Source organism: Microcebus murinus, chromosome 23 (genome assembly GCF_040939455.1).
Source record: "Microcebus murinus isolate Inina chromosome 23, M.murinus_Inina_mat1.0, whole genome shotgun sequence".
Taxonomy (NCBI): domain Eukaryota; kingdom Metazoa; phylum Chordata; class Mammalia; order Primates; family Cheirogaleidae; genus Microcebus; species Microcebus murinus.
Window position 1 is genome coordinate 31,130,948 of NC_134126.1, and position 18,819 is coordinate 31,149,766.

The window sequence follows — 18,819 nt, forward strand, 5'->3', positions numbered from 1 at the left end:
AAGACCTTGAACCTGAGGCTTTGCTGTACCCCAGCCTAGAGCCAGCTAGTCACCTTGAGCTGCTCGCCCAAGTGCTCCCGCCCCAAGACAGCCGAGGGCGGGCAAGGGAGGGAGAGCGGAAGAAGTGCTCTGGGAGGGAGGCCTGGGAGGGAAGCCCAGGACTCAGGGCAAGCTCAGGAAGTGCGGGGCGGGTCGTGTGCAGAAACAGACAGGTATAGAAAGTTTGAACACCCGGGCAGCTTCCCTGGAAGATAGATTCTCCTGGGCCTGCCCCGGCAGGGAGGACAGGCCTGTGGCAGAGACCGGCTCCGCGCTCAGGCCAGAGCCAGGGGCTGCCTGTCCCTCCCCGGGCTCCACCGAGCCCCAAACCTCAGAGCTGCCTGAGGGGAAGGGGGCCTGGAAACTCAGCGCTGCAGACTCATCAGATTTTCCAGGCCATGCGTGTGCACGTGTGTGTGCGTGTGCGTGTGTGTACACATGCACACGTGTGCTCTCTTGGTAGGGGGACGTTGGGGGGAAGGTTGCAACTAGGGAACTGATGTGAGAGGGAAGAAGCCCAGGCCCCAGTCTAGCCAAGAGGTGGCGGAAATGTCCTACCCCCATCCGTCCTCACCTGGGGACACCTCCCTGTGTTCTTTCTAGAAGTCTCCATCAGCAGCCGCAAAGGGCAGAAGTGGGCGGGGTGGGGGGGAAGTGCCCTAATTCAGAATCTAAGTAGAGGAGACGCAGCAGGACATGAGTCTAGGAAAAAGGGGGGGCGGGTCTCAGAACCTGCCCAGGAGTCCTCCCAGGAGACAGGCCTCTCGGGGCTGCACAGACGGCGTGGCTGGTCCCCCGGCACAGCCGTGCGGAGGGACCTGGCCGGACAAGGCACCGCTGCCGGCTCCCCACCCCGTCCGGGGCAGCCTTGGGCACAGGAGAGGGGCTCCGGAGAGGGTGCAGGAAGGTTCTGACAAATAAGCAGCAGCCTCCCCAGCCCGAGCCTCTCCATTCAGCAAAAATAGTACCGCAAGGGCTGCGTCTCCTCCCCGGCAGCCGCCCCCACAGGCAAACCCACATCCTCTCCCTAGAGAACCCCCGGGGTCCTCCCGAGGTCCCAAAGCACCTCACCGATTTCTTCTGGAGAGACCCAGCCAGCAGGCGGAGGACAGCAGGGGGCAGGTCCAGGTGTCCTGGCTCCCAAGTGTGAGCTGGCCGGGTCTCTCCCTACAGCCGTCCCAGGCAGCTCTCCCAGCCCCTCCCCTGCCCTCCCCCAGCCTGAAGCCAGGCCTTGGGCACCCCCCACGCTGGAGGGAGATAATCACCAGGCAGGAGAGGGCCAGGGTGGCTCCGGACAGCCCAGCCGCCCACTCTCCCTGCTGCCTATGCTCTGGGGACGGTGGCCGGAGGTGGGGGTGGCGGGGGGAGGCCCAGGTCCCACTGACCAGGCGGTGAGGGAGCAGGGGAGGGGCTGCACACGGGTGCTGTGAGGGTGCACGTGCCTGCCCGGATGCAGGCATGAGTGGGTGTTCGGGGACAACACGGAGCGGGAGGGAGACAGGAGGGAAGAAAAAGCCACATTGTGGAACAGACACCCATTTATTTCACTGGCTCTGGGCTCAGGAGAGAGGGAGGGACCCTCTCTGCCCCGAAAGTCCCCCTACCATTGTCCTGAGTTCTGGCAACAGCACGCCGGTCCCTCACCCCAAGTCTGAGCAAGCCTGGACCTCGGGTCCTCTTAGCCAGTGGCAAGGGACGGGAGAGTCCCTTTCACCAGCAGCCACCCAAAAGGCAGCAGGAGGGTAACTGGGTGCTGGGTGGCCTGGCACAGGGTGTGGCCTTGGGACAGGGTGCCATCCTGGGAGGAGTCCAAGGTCACACGGCCTTCACACTGGACCGTTCCCACGCCCCCAACAGCGCTGCTCTGCCCACTCACTGGGCCTCCGCCGGTGTCTCCCTGCCTCCTCCAGGACCAGGCTGCCCAGACCCAGTCCCGGTGTCTCCGTCTCCCCCACACAGGCAGAGTCAAGCCCGCCCTGGCGGAGAAGTTGGGGCAGAACAGGCTGGCTTGGGCTGGCCTACGGTTTAGCGGGCGGGGAGGAACGGGGAGGGCAGCCAGGAAGGGGAGCGGGGCAGGTGGAGGGTGCAGGGCCCAGGAGCCCAGGCCCCCAGCAGCTGACCCTCTCCCCAAGAGCCTCCCCTTGGAATGTTATAGGTGGCAGCCTTGGCTTCTGGAGGCCAACGACGATGAACGGCAGCCTGGCTAGGAGCTCCCTGCTCCCTAGGGGCTGCCAGGGAACAAGGACTTCCGGGAAGTCCAGATATAATCCGCCTCCTCTCCCCAGGGGCTTCCGACCCCGGGGCCAGGGAGCCGTGGCCCGCAGCCCTGGAACCAGGAATCACCAGAGGAGGGAAACAAGAGCCAGGGCGTGTGTGGCCGGAGCTCAGGAGGGCAAGGGTTCGGGCCACAGCCTCAGATGGGACAGGATTCCACCGCCACCCTGCCAGGATGACCCCTCCGCCCACTGAGGGGTGGGCTGTGCCCTATCTGGTTGCTGGGAGCCCCTGGGAGCGACTCCTTCTAGAACCTTCCCCCAGCCGGGGTGGCCCGGGCAGCCTGGCCCCAAGGGAAAGTAGACAGCGAGGATGAGGGTGGCTGGGGAGCGGTGAGACTCCCGGCCAGACCCTGGCGCTGCTCCCAGGCCCACCCCGCCAGCCGGCTCCCTCAGCCTCCCCTCCTCCCTCTGGCCTGGCCACTCCTGAGCTCCGCTGCGAGCACAGGCCTGGCCCCATGTGACAGGGAGGCTCCGTTATCGTCCCCTGGGAGGGAGGAAGCTCTGGGAGGCACCGCCACTGGCCCGTGGTCCCAGATGATGAGCCGCAGTTTAGACTCGTTGCGCACACATCTTCCCGCCTTCCAGCTCTTACCCTGCCTTCTCTGGAGCCCAGGGTGGCTAGAACCTAAATCCCAACTCGGGAAGACACATCGGCAATGGGTGCGATGAAGTCCAGAGCTGCCTGGGATAGGACTGTGGACGGTGTTAGCGGAAGGTTCTGGAGGGGAGAAGAAGTCACTCCCAGGAGCCTCCCAGCAGCCCAGGTGGGGCAAAGCCCACTCCAGGGAGGGCAGAGAGGAGCAGGCCAGCCCCCCGGGCCAGGCTGGGGAGGGGCTGGTGCAGGGCCGTGACCTCGTCCTGTCTCATCTGAGGCTTGCAGTGGGCGCCCACACCCTCCCGCACTCTGCACACACCTCCCTGGACGTCCAGGCGTTTCTAAGCAGCAGGGGGAGACAGAGTGGGCAGGTGGCAAGGGGTGACTGTCCCCTCCACCCTAACCCCACGAAAGGGGAACCAGGGGATCCTCGGGGTCTTACCTGGTGCCCAACCATCACCCCAACCCCACCACCCACCACCTTCCCCAGCTTCCAGCTCCCAGCAGCCTCGCTCCCTGCCCACGAGCTCATCTTCCAGCTGTGGAGCCACCGCCGGGCCCCAGCCCGAGGGGCAAGGGCTGTGCTCACAGCCAGCGGGGCTCGGACCCTGGAAACCTGGGGCCGCTGGGCAGACCCGGGTGGGGAGGGCTTCGCCCACTTCCTCTCCCCACCCCTGTGGTATCCTAGCTTCCTGTTCTTGATAGCGATCGACAGCGTGCCCCAGAGGCGGTGGCCCTCTTTCCAATGCCCCCGGGCCCCAGCTGGTGTTGGGGGGTGAGGCTGGGGCCAGCCTGGGGTCACTGCCCACAAGCGTGTCCGCTTCCCCAGGCTCCTGCTCCCCTCCATCCTGGCACCAGAGCCAAGCACTTCCCCAGCTCTAAGCAGCCTCCTCCTCAGGGAAGCCCACCCCCTCCCCGGGGAGCGCAGGCCACAGGGAGGAGGGAGCCAGGATCAGCTGGCCCTGGAGGGGCTCCAGTCGCTGTGCCCACCGCCAAGCGCCAAGCGCAAGCGCAGCTGCTGGGAGCCTCCTGAGCCCCAAAGGGGCATCCTTGCTCTTCACCTCCCCCCTCCTCCCCCCTGGGCCGGCAGAAGGCCAGCCCCCTCCCCACCACCCCCTCCGGCGTGCCTACCCCTGTGCCTATTGTACATCAGTCTTTTTTGCTGTCATCGTTTGACAGCTGAATCAGGGAAGTGGGAGGAAGAAAGAAGACTCAGAGTGTGTGCGCTGGGGGCCGGGCAGGGAAGGGAAGGGTGTTTGGAATGTTACAGGGTAGAAGGAGAGGTGCAGGGAGCATGAACCGGCTGGGCCGCTGGCCAGCACGGGGCCTACAGAGGCCAGGCAGGGGTGGGGGGGAGCGGAGGAGTCTTGGACTCGGGGTCCACTCCCCAGGCCCCAGGCATCCCGGCACCCCAACAGCGAAGAGGACATGGGAGCCTCCTGGTGTGAGGGCCGGAGACTGTCCACCATCTGTAAGTCTCCTGAGTGGACGTGCTGGGAGGAGGTCTAGAGGTGGCTGGGGACCCCGGGGAAGCCCCTCGGGCTCCCGCACAAGTTGTCTCTGAGAACGGCCTCCCCGTGGGCCGGCCTGCGCTGGGGCCAGAGGCAGCTGAGAGCTGAAGCGTAGCCCGGGGCCTCTCCTTCTCCTGGTGGGGCATGGACTCTGTCCTCCTCCTGTCCCCACCCCAGTCTGCACCACGCCAGCCCTGGGGGGACACGGCCTGTACTTGGCCATGAGCTCCCCAGGCTTGAAGCTGCAGGGGCGCCCAGGGAGGGCACTCTGGAACAGAAGCAGAGAAGTGGAAGTTAGTCTCTGGCTGGCCAAGGTCGGGCTGGGCAGGGGAACCTGAGGCCGTCTGTGGGACGTCATGCAGCCGGGGTCAGCTGGGCACTGCCCCGCATGTGGGCAGAGGCTGGGCGTGACGAGGACCCAGAGGAGACACACAGCAGGGGAGAGGGGAGTTTGGAAGCTGGGGGAACCCCGGGTGGTCGGCGAAGGCCCAGCCCCTCGCCCACTCCCAGGCCCCAGGGCCTGGGGCCCCCCGAGGGGCACGGGCAGGAGGCATCCGACCCCTGGCGGCGGCAGCGGCAGACACAGGAGGGCAGCGTGCAGCTGGGGTGTGCGTGGGTGGCAGTGAGGAGGGGCGGAGGGAGGAAACTGGCTTCCTGGAGCCTTCTCAGCCCTCAAAGACAGACCGACAGACAGACACACAGCTGGCAAGAGGCAGCCTGGGGGCCACACCTGCTGCAGTAAGTACCTGAAGGGGGGGCAGCAGTCCCGTGGCCCCAGGGTGGTGCGAACTTCGGGGAGATGGGAGGGTATCTCCGGGGAGGGTGAGTTGGGGCCACGGTGCCTGGCCGGGGTATGGGTGCCGGCCGGCCGACCTGATGCCCCCGAGGCCGGAAGGACGGGGAAGCCACGGGGAGCCGCAAGGACAGCAGAGGCTAAAGGGCCCTCTGCCCGCTGCAGAAGGATCGCTACCACCCACACCTGCCCCGGGGCCCGCCCTGTCCCCTCACCTCTTCCTGTGGGCTTGGGGACTCTGACAGCCCCTCCGCCCCGGCCACCATGACCCTAGCTCTGGGACATGGGGACCGCCCCACCCCAGGGGAGAGGGTCCCACCACCTCCGTGCCCCCTCGGGCGCCCTAGCTGTCGCCCCACCATGCACTGTCGCTCAGGGCTTGGTGAGGCCATTTCCTGTGACGGTTACGCGGCGGGAGACGGGGGATGGGCAGGAGGAGGAAGGAAACACCCCCAGCCTACCTCCCTGGACAGAGACCCCAGGAGCCATAAACGAACTTGGGAGTGGAACCGCCAGCAGCTAGGAGAGGGCCCTGCTGGGGGCCCGCAGCCTGGCATGTCGGGGTCCCCAGCTAGACCCAACGCTGCTGGACGCCCCCAATTCCTCCTTCGGGAGAAGGCCCACTGGTCAGCTCCGTGGAGTTTCCATGAGCTGCCTCCTCTATCGAACACGAATTTTATATTTCCTCCCTGGCCTTTTCTCACTCGGACCCCAGCTCCGAGCCCCGTGCACTTTGGTCTCTTGCCTGTCTCTCCCCTGTCCTCTTCCTCCTTCCTTCCTTCCTATCCTCATCCACATCTCTCCCCTGCATCCTGCCCTCACTCTAACCCCAGGTTGCCCGCTCTCCTGGGTCCAACCAAAGAGCCCCTGTCCTTCCCAGAGTGGCAATGAGGCCACTTCTTGGGGAGCAGAAGACACCCCCAGTGAACACGGAGCAGAAAGCCGGCCTGGCAGGCAGGCCGGAGGTCAGCGTGCAGGGCCCTGTCTTGCAGGCAGAGCTCATGGCTGAGTGAGCCTCCCCTCGGCCCAGCACCCCAGCCCAGCATGGTCCAGGCCCGTGGGGGGCGCTCCAGAGCACAGCCGCCGACCTCGCCTTCGGGGGCAGCCATGACCCAGCCTCCGCCCGCCAAAGCGCCGGCCAAGAAGCACGTGCGGCTGCAGGAGAGGTGAGAACTTTCCCAGGGGAGGGGCCTGCCCAGCCCCGAGCCCCCGCTCGGCTACTCCGTCCCCTCCAGCTGCACCTCCAGCTCTGACAGCCCAGACGGCCCAGGGTTGTTGACTCCAATCTGGAGAGGAAACCAGTGGTGCTCATTTGCATGTCCCTTGCACGTCTGAGGCTCAGAGTTTCATGTCAGCCCTGAGCCTGCTCCCCAAATCCCCGGCTGCATTGCGCAGTCCCGGGGCACGGCCAGCGGCCTGCTTGGTGCTGGAAGCAGGTCGGGGCCTCGGGGCCAGGGTGGGAAGAGGTGGCCGCTGGAAGGGGCAGCCGGGTTCAAAGCTGGGCTGTGCAGGCTGACAACAGGAGCAGAGGAGGCAGGAGGGGCCTGAACCCATGAATTCCCTGGGTCCAGGGAAAGACAAGGAACTGCCTCCTTAGATGTGCCTTGTGACGATGACACTCGTAAGACAGCAAACACTGCTGGGTGCTCACTGGGCTCTGGGTGGCTGCGCCCACAGGCGGGGCTCCAACGTGGCTCTGGTGCTGGACGTGCGGTCCCTGGGGGCCGTGGAGCCCATCTGCTCCGTGAACACGCCGCGGGAGGTCACCCTGCACTTTCTACGCACAGCCGGACACCCCCTCACCCGCTGGGCTCTGCAACACCAGCCGCCCAGCCCCAAGCAGCTGGAGGAGGAATTCTTGGTAAGAACTCGGGTCCCCTCGGGGTCTGTCTGTATCAGAGGCAGCCAGCTGGCCCCGTTCTATCCTGGGCACCATGGGCTCCTTAGGAAAGAGAACTGTGGGGCCCAGGGGAGGGAGCCGTCCCCGGGCTTTCCCTTCTGCCCCCAACCCCATCCAGGCCGGCACACTCATGCCAAGAAGGAATGGCCAGGCCCAGCCGTACGGGGAAAGGGTTCAAGGGGAAAGAGGAGCTGGGAAAAGGGTATCAACTGTTCACTCATATCCTCCCCCTGCCAGAAGATCCCTTCAAACTTTGTCAGCCCCGAAGACCTGGATATCCCCGGCCATGCCTCCAAGGACCGATACAAGACCATCTTGCCAAGTAAGAACTGCAGCTGGGCTGGAGGGAGGCGGGCACTGTCCCGGGGCCGGAGAACTTCAGAAGGCAGGATGCACGGCTCAGCGGGAAAGGGCCACCTTACTTGGTGCATCTCCTTTCCTTGGAGAAATCCCACAGCACGCCCGGCCGGGGAAGAAGGAGCAGTAACCGCAGCAACAGCAACCTTTGCAGATGCTCGCCGTCTGCAAAGGGCAAGCATGGGCCAGGCATGGCTCTAAATCCTTTAAATTAACTCACTTCTCAGAGTGATCCCATGATGTTGATACTATGGTATTATTACGCACATTTTATAAGTGAGCGAACTAAAGCACAGAGAAGTTGAATCACTCATCCCGGGTCACAGAGCTAGTTGCACAAACCTTCTTCCTTGTCTTCCTCCCCTACGGGGAATGCCCAGCAAGGGCTTGTGCGGAAGAGACAGCACCAGGAGGGAGGGCGAGGAGACAGTCAGACAGAGGCCAGGCAGCAGCAGTGAGAGAGCAGTGACAGGCCCCGGCGCAGGACCCTGGGCTGTAGGGGGACGGCCTTACAAGCTGACAGGCCCAGGGCTAGCACCTTCCAATTCCGAGATGACCTGGGGGCCCTTGGAGCCTCTCCCCCCCTCCTCCCTCCCACCTGAGCAGCCCTGCTGGGCTAACCCCTCCGGTGACTCCCAGTCCAGGCGACAGCCCAGCCGAGCACACTGGTCCTGCCTCCTGCTGACCCTCCGGCAGGCCCTCCACCTGCACGTGCAGAGCAGGGGCTGTTGGCACGCACCCAGGCTGTGGGAGGAGTGGCCCTTGCTCTCCGCCTTATTCCAGTCCGTCCTGCAGCCGCCACAGCGGGGAGACGTCCTTCTGCCTGGGAGCCCGTGGGGCACCCTCTGTCCACAACCAGGCTGGCACGGGGAGAGCGACAGTCTCCTCTCCTTGCCCCACAAGCCAACTTCTTCACCCCCCGATTGGATTGGATTTGGAGAAATACCTCCCTGCCCCACCCCCAGAGGCCATAATGGCACGAGAAATCTGAGTCTAGTCCCACTTCACTGCTGCGAGATCTCAGGCGAGTCGCTCACCTGAATCCCATACTCACTGTCAGCAAAAGAGTCTTCCTCTACAGCATCTCTCGTTCCATTCCCACTGGCTCAGTCCTATTCTAAACCCCCACTGCGCTCAAGGCTAGAGCATTATATCTTCCCGCTTGGGCTCTGCTGCTCCACCCCCTTCCCTCTCTAGTCCATCCTGCACGCCACCACTCCGTTAACCTTCCCAGATTATCACTTTGGTCATGTCACTCTCCCGCTCAAAAACATTCTGTGGCTCCCTATTGTCCACACATAACATAACTCACCGGGTATCAGGCTCCCTGCTCTACACAAGGGACTGCGATGAGCACAGGGACTCTCCTCTTTCTGACACTGCTGGACTCCACACGCTTTGGTCACCCTTTGACCTCTGACCTCCACTGATGCTTACTTCCTAGATCCCCAGAGCCGCGTCTGTCTGGGCCGGGCACAGAGCCAGGAGGAGGGAGACTACATCAACGCCAACTACATCCGAGTGAGCGTCCGGGCCGCAGTGGCGGTGCGGGGAAGGGCGTGGGGTGGGGCCGTGTGTGAAGGTGTCTGAGAGGGACTTCCAGCCGCCGCTGGGGTCAGGTGCCCCGGCTTCCCTCCTGCTTGCTTCAGCTCACTGAGGCCACCGCCCTGTCCAGCTGGGCTGGACACTGGACAGCCCCCAAGACACCAGCCTAGAAAACAGAGCAGCTCACAGTGGGTCAGCTTGTCTTATTGATAAATAGATACGTAAATACGTAGATAGACAGATAAAGAAAAGGGGGAAAAGAGCAGATATTAAAAATATTTGAAGAGGTGGGGTGTGGTGGCACGTGCCCGTAGTCCCAGCTACTGGGGAGGCTGAGGTGGGAGGATCGCTTGAGCCCGGAGTTCAAGGTTACAGTGAGCTATGATCCTGCCACTGCACTCCAGCCTGGGTGACACAGCAAGACCCTGTCTCTAAAAAATAATAAAATAAAATAAAAATAAAAAAAAAACATACATCTGAAGAGACCACCAAGTCTCCTTAACCTACCCTATCACCATATCCATTTCAACAGTCTAAACTGAGCAGGAAGTTAGCATTGCGGAGCCCAATCTCCAGCTTCCTGAGGGCTAATCGCTCCTGAAATGTGCAGGGCCAATGCCAGCACTAACGGGACCTCCCCTGCCCCTCCCCCTTACCTTAACCTCCCCTCAAGCAGCCCCTCCTTCGTGGGGACGCCTGACTGATGTCAAGCTGTAGGAAGCTCCAGGGAAGTGGGCTCTCCAGCCCCGCTGCTCTCGCTGTCGGCCCCAGGCAGCGGAAGGGCAGCGCTCCCTAACGCTCAGAGCGGCCAGAGCAGCAGCCAGGGCCGCAGAGGAGAGAGAAGCTGCCAGCGAGGGCAGCAGGGAAACCGGAGCTTCCATCCTCCCGCGTGCTGGCCCAGACCCGGTGGGCGGGCCTGCTTCCACCTGCGCCTTGAGGGGCAGGCAGCTGAGGACCCTGGAGAGAGGAGAGACCGGTTGCAGAGAGGGCGCTACATTGTGCCACTAAACGGGTAGAACGTGCAAAAGTGAAACGTCATTCTCAACAAATATCATGCGCTGCTTTGGTAATTTGTGCGAGAAGAAAGCAGCAGGAGAGGAAGGGAACAAACATTTATAGAGCACTTGCTATATGCTAGACTCTCAACATATCTTGTTGCATTTAATCCACACTATTATACATTGCTACAAGATAGACACTATTATGCCCGATTTACAGGTGAGAAAACTGAGGCTTACAGAAGCTAGGGAGCTAGCTTACAGTGGCACGGCTAGGAACAGGGATCTGCTCCTCACTCCAGGACCCGTATCCTTCCCACCATGTGGCTTCCGGACGTGTGTGTCCGTGCATACGTGTGCCTGCGTGTGTGTGCGTGTGTGTGTGTGCCTGCGTGTGTGTGTGTGTGTGTGTGTGTGTTCCCTGAAGCCTCATCCCAGCACCCGCAGAGTCTGGGACCTCCCCGAGCTCTGATTTCACTGCTTCCCACCCTTCTCCTGTGCTGCCACCTCTCCAGGGCCACGACGGGCAGGAGAAGGTCTACATTGCCACGCAAGGCCCCATGCCCAACACCGTGTCCGACTTCTGGGAGATGGTGTGGCAAGAGGAAGTGTCCGTCATCGTAATGCTCACTCAGCTCCGAGAGGGCAAGGAGGTAGGAGGCAGAGCCCGGTGCCTGCGGACCTAGGAAGGGCTGTGCCGTGTGCACACATCGGCACGTGCCTGGGCAGGGCAGTCAGGACCAGGGGCTGTCCTGACAGCCGGTCCCAGCTCACGTCCCTCAGAAAGGTCCCTTGGCTGGGCGCGGTGGCTCACGCCTGTAATCCCACCACTCTGGGAGGCCGAGGTGGGAGGATTCCTTGAGCTCAGGAGTTCGAGACCAGCCTGAGCAAGAGCGAGGCCCCGTCTCTACTTAAAAATAGAAAGAAATTAGCAGGACAACTAAAAATATATAGAAAAATTAGCCGGGCATGGTGGCGCATGCCTGTAGTCCCAGCTACTCGGGAGGCTGAGGCAGGAGGATTGCTTCAGCCCAGGAGTCTGAGGTTGCTGTGGGCTAGGCAAGCTCAGGAGGGCCAGGCCCCAGTTGCTGCCCCCCACAGTGGGGGTGGCCAATGGGGGGGGGTCATACCACCCCCCTCTATGCTGCCCTGGCCCCTGCTCCAGATGACAGACGCCCCGCTTCTAACTCCCGGCTCCTCCCTCCTAGAAATGCGTCCACTACTGGCCGACCGAAGAGGAAACCTACGGACCCTTCCGGCTGCGCGTCCAGGAGCTGAAGGAGCATCCAGAATACACCGTGCGGCAGCTCACCATCCAGGTACCCGCCCTGGCGCCAGGCGCGCCCGCGGGGAAGCTGGGCCGCCCCGGCATCTCAGGAAGCCTGGCCCAGTCTTCAGTGGGAGCCAGGGGTTCACGCATGGAAACCCTCTTAAACCCACACCTAAAAGATCATTTTAAGCCATGGAAGAAAGAGAAGCCTGGGCACCGTCCTGAGGGAGCCTCTAGTCCAATAGGGCGGAGCCCGCAGAAACTGCTGGACGGCCCAAGGAGGAGAGGAGGGTCCAGGAGCCGTGCTGAAGGAATGCGTGGTTGGAATAGGTGCATAGTAACCCGTGTCAAAGCGCTTTAAAAATGCCTCCTGTGGTTGTACAGCGTTTCACATTTTTCAGAGCATTTCTCAGTCAACTCATTCTCCTCCCAGCATCCTGGGAGGCACACCAGTGAGATCTCACCGTCCCCATTTTCTAGGCGAAGAAAACGAGGTCAAGGGCGTTGTCCAAAGTCATGTGCTAGGTAGAGGCAGAGCTAGGACTTGAACTTGGGTCCTTCCCCTCTCCCAGGACAACGCTCCTTCCCAGCATCTCGGAGGGGGCGGTGGTGGAGTACGATGAGCAGGAAAAGAGCCCACCTTGCCTCCTTCGAGCCAATGACTCCCCCGCAGGATAATAACTCCAGCCGGCGCCCCCCTCGGGCACCAAAGAAGACGGTGGGCCGCGCCCCCGCCCAGGCTGGCCCTGATTCTCACGCCTTGTCTCCACCGCAGCACCAGGAGGAGTGCCGGTCAGTAAAGCACGTCCTTTTCTCGGCCTGGCCGGACCACCAGACCCCGGAATCCGCCGGCCCCCTGCTGCGGCTGGTGGCGGAGGTGGAGGAGAGCCCAGAGGCGTCTTCCCACACCAGGCCCATCGTGGTGCACTGCAGGTACGCGGCGCCTCCCTCCCCCGCCACCGGCTCTCTCCTGGGAAGGGTCCGAGCAGAACAGCACCGGGCGGGCCTAGCTCTTCCTTGGACAGGAACCTCAAGGCCATTCCGGCAAGCGCTCCCCTTACCTCCTTTGTGCAGAACCTGTACCTCCGAGCTGGACACTCAGGGGCAATCCAGAGAGATGGGTGGGAGGAAGATCAGGAAGCTCCCAGTCTGCCGGGGGAGACACACACGTGAATACCTGCTGTTGGGGAACTCGTGTATTCGTTCAACAAACATTTACTGAAAGCCTATTATTGTCAGGCACGGTGTCAGACTCGAAGGAGACGGCTGTGAACAAAACAGTTTGGTCTCTTCCCTGCCAGGTTCACAGCCTGCTGGGAATGACGGCGGGTTAAACAATTAAACACAACATAACGTGATGAGTGTTATCATGGGGGGACTGTGGGGGAACACAGAACAGGTCACCTAACGCAGACTTAGGCCAGAGAAAGTTCCCAAGAGAAAGGACGTCTAAGCCAACCTGACGCCTGACAGGTGGATGAGCCAAGTGAGGAGGGAAGAGGTAAGGCATTCCAGGCAGGTGGAACAGCATGTGCAAAGGCCCAGAGAAGAAGTTTTAAAAATCGCTTCATGGCCGGGCGTGGTGGCTCACGCCTACAATCCTAGCACTCTGGGAGGCCAAGGCGGGTGGATTGCTCGAGGTCAGGAGTTCCAAACCAGCCTGAGTAAGAGCGAGACCTCATCTCCACTATAAATAGAAAGTAATTAATTGGCCAACTAATGTATATATAGAGAAAAAATTAGCCAGGCATGGTGGCGCGTGCCTGTGGTCCCAGCTACTCGGGAGGCTGAGGCAGGAGGCTCACTTGAGCCCAGGAGTTTGAGGTTGGTGTGAGCTAGGCTGACGCCACGGCACTCACTCTAGCCTGGGCAACAAAGCGAGACTCTGTTTCAAAAAAAACAAATAAATAAAAATAAAATCGCTCCATTGCGGGGAGCAGAGTCGGAGGCTGGGCCTGGAGGTCCCGTGTGGGATAATGAAATGGTGCTAGATGAGTCTGGAAGGCAAATGAGGCCAGATGAGGAGGAACCGGCTAAGACACTTAGAGTCGCCATTTTGGAAGAATGCTTTGGCTACCGAGTGAAAAGTGGATTGGGGTGGTGCAGGGGGCCAGGCCTAAAACAAGGAGGCCATGTGGGAGCGGACGTCCTAAATGAAACAGAACGCAGAGGCAAAGTACAGACAGGGAGGCGCCCGAACCCACCCACGGGTGGCACTGGGACATAAATGCTAGCAGGTCACTGCTGGCTTCTGTTAGAAGGAGGGGAGGCCTGGGAGGGTTGTGAAATGAAGAAAGAGCAAGATAGGGCGGAGCGGAGAGGAGGTGGCCGTGGGAGGGACAGAGGTGGGAGATGGGCTGAGCGCTGGCAGCATGGGAGGTGGGTCCGGGCTGGGAAGGAAGTCATGGTGAGATAACGGGGGCTCAAGAGGCCAGCAAGTACAAGAGTCGGGGACTGTCAGTTGGAAACCGCTGTAGACCACTAAGCAGAAGAGAGATCATCAGAATGTCCACAGGGACCAGAGGGTGGCCTGCAAGAGGCTTAGGTGAGGCGCCAGTTGTAACCTGCCTCCAGCAGGGACTCCCGGGGGGAGGAGGCTGGAATCTGGAATCTGAATTGCTACCTCCCTCCACTCCCAGAGCCCTGCGCCCCCAAACAGAGCACTTTTAGGTCCCACTTCTTCCTCCATAGTTTGGGGCCTAGCTCCCATGTCCCCTGGTCTCCTGTGACCTCCCCGTCCCCTCCCTGGCTATATCCAGTGCAGGGATCGGCCGGACTGGCTGCTTCATCGCGACCCGGATCGGCTGCCAACAGCTGAAGGCCCGAGGGGAAGTGGACATTCTGGGCATCGTGTGCCAACTGCGGCTAGACAGGTGGGTCCTTGGATGGAAACAAAACCAGCAACAGTAACAGGTGGCGTTGGCGCCTCTGGGCCTCGGAGCACAGCCAGGCAGGTCGCCACCGTGCACTCACTCCTGGGAGACAGGGAGGGGCCCTGCTGATTGCAACTAACACCCAGGAGAGGATCTCTATCTGAAATTTTGGCTTGGAGGCCTGGAATTGAACATGCCACCCTATGGATCTACCCTGAGCCTTCAATCTTTTTTTTCCTCCAAATTCCCTACGCAGACAAAAACTGGCAATGTTTGGTTCCAGGCAGTCACAAGCAGTGCACAGAAGCTCACTGGGTTTAGAGACGGGATCCGGGTTCGAATTCTGCCTTGTGTCTCACTGAGCTGTCACTGTATTTCTCTGGGCCCCTATTTCCTTATCGAGAGAGAGATGACAGCCCCTGCCCCAGAGAACTGTCAGAAGCAATGAAGTAACTTATAGGAAAGTGCCTGGGAAATAAGCACCACTATACAAATGCATAGAATCATTACTTTTATTTTTAAGATTAGTGGAAAGAGGGAAACTTGCGGCTCATGGATACTCCTGGCCCAACCGGAGAGATCGGAGTCTGGTTTTGCCCCAGGAGCTGAGGGGGTCCGGGGAGACCAAGCGTCTCCCCTTCACACGCCCAGCCACGGGGCTCAGCTTTGAGTTAGGGGCCGAGGGCTCCCCTCGAAGGGGAGACCGGAGGGGCAGCAAGGAGGAGGAGGAGGAGGAAGTAGAAAGGATGAACATATGTGAAGAAGTTGGCGTGTTCTTGCAGAGAGTCAGGACTTCCCAACAGAACCATGAGGCCGTTTGCGCCGAGCCGTTGGGCGAGCGCCCTGAGCCCCCTTCACTCATCCCTGCGTGTCTCTCCTTGCAGAGGGGGCATGATCCAGACCGCAGAGCAGTACCAGTTCCTGCACCACACGCTGGCCCTGTACGCGGCCCAGCTGCCCGGGGAACCCGGCCCCTGACCCCTGCCACCCTCCCCCAGCCCAGGGGCCAACCCCACCTCAGGCCTGGGAAGGTGGGTCCGGGGAAAGCGGGTCGTGTGATCCGGGCACCCCCTGGCTGGGCGTGGGGCAGGAGTGCCAGCCTAGGGCCGCTCACAGTCTCAGGCAGCCGCCTCAGCAAGGACGAGGGGCCAGGCTCCAGTCTTCACCACCGACCACTCCTCTGCTTCCTCTAGTGGCCCCAAATGGACCACAGGGGGACATCCCCCACCGTGTCTCTCTGAACTTAAAGATGGAACTTACAACAGACAAACAAAGCAGCCCGGGCATCCTGGTCTCCTCAAATATGCTGTTTGTGGGCCTCCGTTTCCTCATCTGGAGCATGGACATTGAGTGCTTTGCTGCGGTGAGGGAAGGCAATCAGAGAAGTCCCTGGACGCCAGTCCAGCTGTCTCCCTTCCTGGGACCGGCAAGAGAATAATTCCAAGATCATCCTCCAACTGGGCCCAGCCCAAGCACAGGCCAGATGCAAGAGCAGGGAAAAGTCTGGTCCTGACCTCAAAGTCTCAGCGTCCTAGCAGTGACTCCCTGCCCCCCACCCCACAGGTGTGAGGGCCGGACCCCTCCCCTATCAAAGAGCACAAGGACTGAGATTACCGCTGTCTCCACCCATGTGTGCTGAGAGCAGGCCACAGAGGCAGCCAGGCCTGGCAGTTGGAACTTCTGCAAGAGGGGCTGTGTGGGGACTGCTCAGAGGCCCAGAGAGCGGCCCCCGACTCTGCAGTTGCCAGCCACTCACCCCAGCTACTCTCCAGGGGGGACCAGCATTCTCTGCTTTGCTTCCATGACCTCGAATGATACCCTTGGCACGCAGGAAGTGCCAAAGAAAGAGGAGAGGAGAGGAGACGGAGAGCACAGTCTGATTTTAGACACCCAACCCCACCACCACCCTTCACAGCCTGCATTTGCAGAGTACACCTGGGAGCTCGGCTCTTTCCAAAAGCAGCCTGGTCATAACCACTGCATGCAGACATGGAGGCGCAACTGAACCAGGACCCCTCACCATTGGCCCCAGAGACCTAACCCCCCTCATTCAGCAACACAATTTCCAGGGGACACCAGGTCTATCTCAGGGCTGACCTGTAACCCCAGGATTCATCCTCCTTGAATCCGAGAGGGGCGGCCCATTCTGAGATGGGGGTGAGGGTAAGGCACCCTTTCACCTGGCACCCCAACCCCGATACCCGCCTCGGCTGATGCCAGTTCTCCGTGGAGGCCCCCAGGGAGCTGAGTCCTGGACGGCAGCTGAAGAACATGCAGTGCGAGCCGAGGGTGGCTGTCTTCTGCTCAGCCTTACTGAGGAGCTCCTTCTCCTCCTTCTAACCCCGGGCATGGGCCCACCTGCACCTCCACCTTCTTAGGGCCTGTGAGAGACACCCCATCTGTGCCTGTGAGGCGAAGTGGAGGGCCCTCAAGTGCCTGATCCTGCCCTGAGCTCAGCCCCAGTCTGGAGGGAAGCCACTGCATAGCCCCACGGGCTCCCCTCCCTGGCACTGTCACCCCAGGCCTGTTTCTGAGCTCAGAGGGGACAAGCTCCGCACAAGTAACCAAGTGGGAAAATAAAGACTTCTTGGATGGCCGATTCATTGCTTCTCTCCATCTTCATCTCAGGCCTCTGAGGCCTCTTTGCAGCAATAGAGTAAAAGCTGCTAGACAGGCCGGGCGCGGTGGCTCACGCCTGTCATCCTAGCACTCTGGGAGGCCGAGGCGGGCAGATTGCTCGAGGTCAGGAGTTCAAAACCTGCCTGAGCAAGAGCGAGACCCCGTCTCTACTATAACTAGAAAGAAATTAATTGGCCAACTAATATATATAGAAAAAATTAGCCGGGCATGGTGGCACATGCCTGTAGTCCCAGCTACTCGGGAGGCTGAGGCAGGAGGATCACTTGAGCCCAGGAGTTGGAGGTTGCTGTGAGCTAGGCTGACGCCACGGCACTCACTCTAGCCTGGGCAACAATGTGAGACTCTGTCTCAAAAAAAAAAAAAAGCTGCTAGACAAGGAACAGGCTGCAAATCTTTACCTCTGGGATATGCACTTTTCTAGCACTTCCAGGGACACCAATCAAAGTGAAACTGAAATCAATGTAGGAAGTGAGACAGGGGTGTATTGTCACAGTCCACTCAGGCCTCCATAACGAAATACAGTACCATCAACTGGGTGGCTTCATAAACAACAGAAATGGATTGCTCATAGTTCTGGAGGCTGGGAAGTCTAAGATCAAGGCCCCTGCAGATTCACAGTCTGGTTAGGACCACTTTCTGGCTCATAGGCACAGAGTCTTGTCTCTGTCCTTACATGAGCTAGTGTTGTTCTCTCTCTCTCTCTCTCTCTCTCTCTCTCTCTCTCTCTCTCCCCCTCCCCTCTTTATATAAGGCCACTAATCCCATTCATGAAGGCTCGGCCCTCATGACCTAATCACCTCCTAATACCATCACCTTGGAGATTAGGATTTCAGCATGTGAATTTTGGGCGGACACAAACATTCAGACCATAGTATGCACCTTAGAAACTAAAGAGGGACTTATATAAAAGACACCGACTGGAAAGGTGGTGCTTAATAAACCAGAATATTCTGCTAGTCCAGGACCTTGTGATTCCTCCACTTTGGCCACTGTCTGATGATTTGGGGTTAAGTCTTGGATAGATTTGACAGCTATGGTTGATAGTGATAGTTTACTCACCTTTTGACTGTGTGTGAGCACACTTGGACACTTGGAAACCCATCCTAAGGAGCATCCAACATAGGGGGGGGACTGCCCTGAAGCCTGGGACTAGTGGGGTACAGTGAGCTGGGGTGATCAGCTTCTGCAAGGGAGGGGGGAAGAGTGGGGGAGCATGGCATCTCCGCAGGCCCTACACTGCCCACTGTCGCTTCTCCTCTTTTTCCTTTTGCTTTTTTTTTTTTTTTTTTTTTTTGAGACAGAGTCTCACTCTGTTGCCCAGGCTAGAGTGAGTGCCGTGGCATCAGCCTAGCTCACAGCAACCTCAAACTCCTGGGCTGAAGCAATCCTCCTGCCTCAGCCTCCCGAGTTGCTGGGACTACAGGCATGCGCCACCATGCCCGGCTAATTTTTTTTCGTATATTTTTAGCTGGCCAATTAATTTCTTTCTATTTATAGTAGAGACAGGTTTCACTCTTGCTGGTTTCGAAGTCCTGACCTTGAGCGATCCTCCTGCCTCGGCCTCCCAGAGTGCCGGGATTACAGGCGTGAACCACTGTGCCCGACCTATGGGTTTTCCTCTTGAAGAAAACTTTGCTTTTCACCACAGCAGGGCAACAAAGGTTCTCCAGAAATCCCCCACGAGGGTTTTACGTGTTTCAGTGTCATGGCGATGCTAGTGAGAATCAGCATCAAGCTCAAGCATCTCTCTCGCTTCGGGCCAGGGGCTTCCTAAGCAGGTGGTCCAGGTAAATTGTGGTCAACTAAACAAGACCCGGAGTATTAAAAAACCCCACACGGTTGTGACTCTCTGCTGGGCACCTTTTAAAGGGATGGGGCTCATCCCCAAGGGTGCTCAGACGCGGGGGGTTCAGGAAACAAAAGGCCTCCGTTTGCCTCCCTCTCGCAGAGCTCGCCTCCCTGTCGGGGAAACTGGGTGGCCCACCTTCTTCAGCTGGAAATGTTCCCGTTTCCCGGGTTCTC

The 18,819-nt window shown here is 60.1% G+C and overlaps 1 protein-coding gene across 4 annotated transcripts; it reads left to right on the plus strand.

The window, feature by feature from the left end:
* Positions 1-4,204: 4,204 nt before the first annotated feature.
* PTPN7 (protein tyrosine phosphatase non-receptor type 7) lies at positions 4,205-15,218 on the plus strand. 4 transcript variants are annotated; one of them, XM_012744443.2, is made up of 10 exons: positions 4,205-4,381; positions 6,211-6,380; positions 6,892-7,075; positions 7,352-7,436; positions 8,916-8,992; positions 10,530-10,667; positions 11,223-11,333; positions 12,060-12,217; positions 14,044-14,157; positions 15,042-15,218. In XM_012744443.2, exons 1-10 carry the CDS (start codon positions 4,205-4,207, stop codon positions 15,133-15,135), a joined length of 1,308 nt encoding a protein of 435 aa, XP_012599897.2. In that variant the 3' UTR covers positions 15,136-15,218. The 4 variants fall into 4 exon arrangements, with proteins under 4 accessions (XP_012599897.2, XP_012599892.1, XP_012599896.1 ...); XM_012744438.3 differs by lacking the exon at positions 4,205-4,381 and adding an exon at positions 5,098-5,159 and having other exon boundaries at positions 6,207-6,380; XM_012744442.3 differs by lacking the exon at positions 4,205-4,381 and adding an exon at positions 5,098-5,159 and having other exon boundaries at positions 6,207-6,380; positions 7,355-7,436.
* Positions 15,219-18,819: the final 3,601 nt, after the last annotated feature.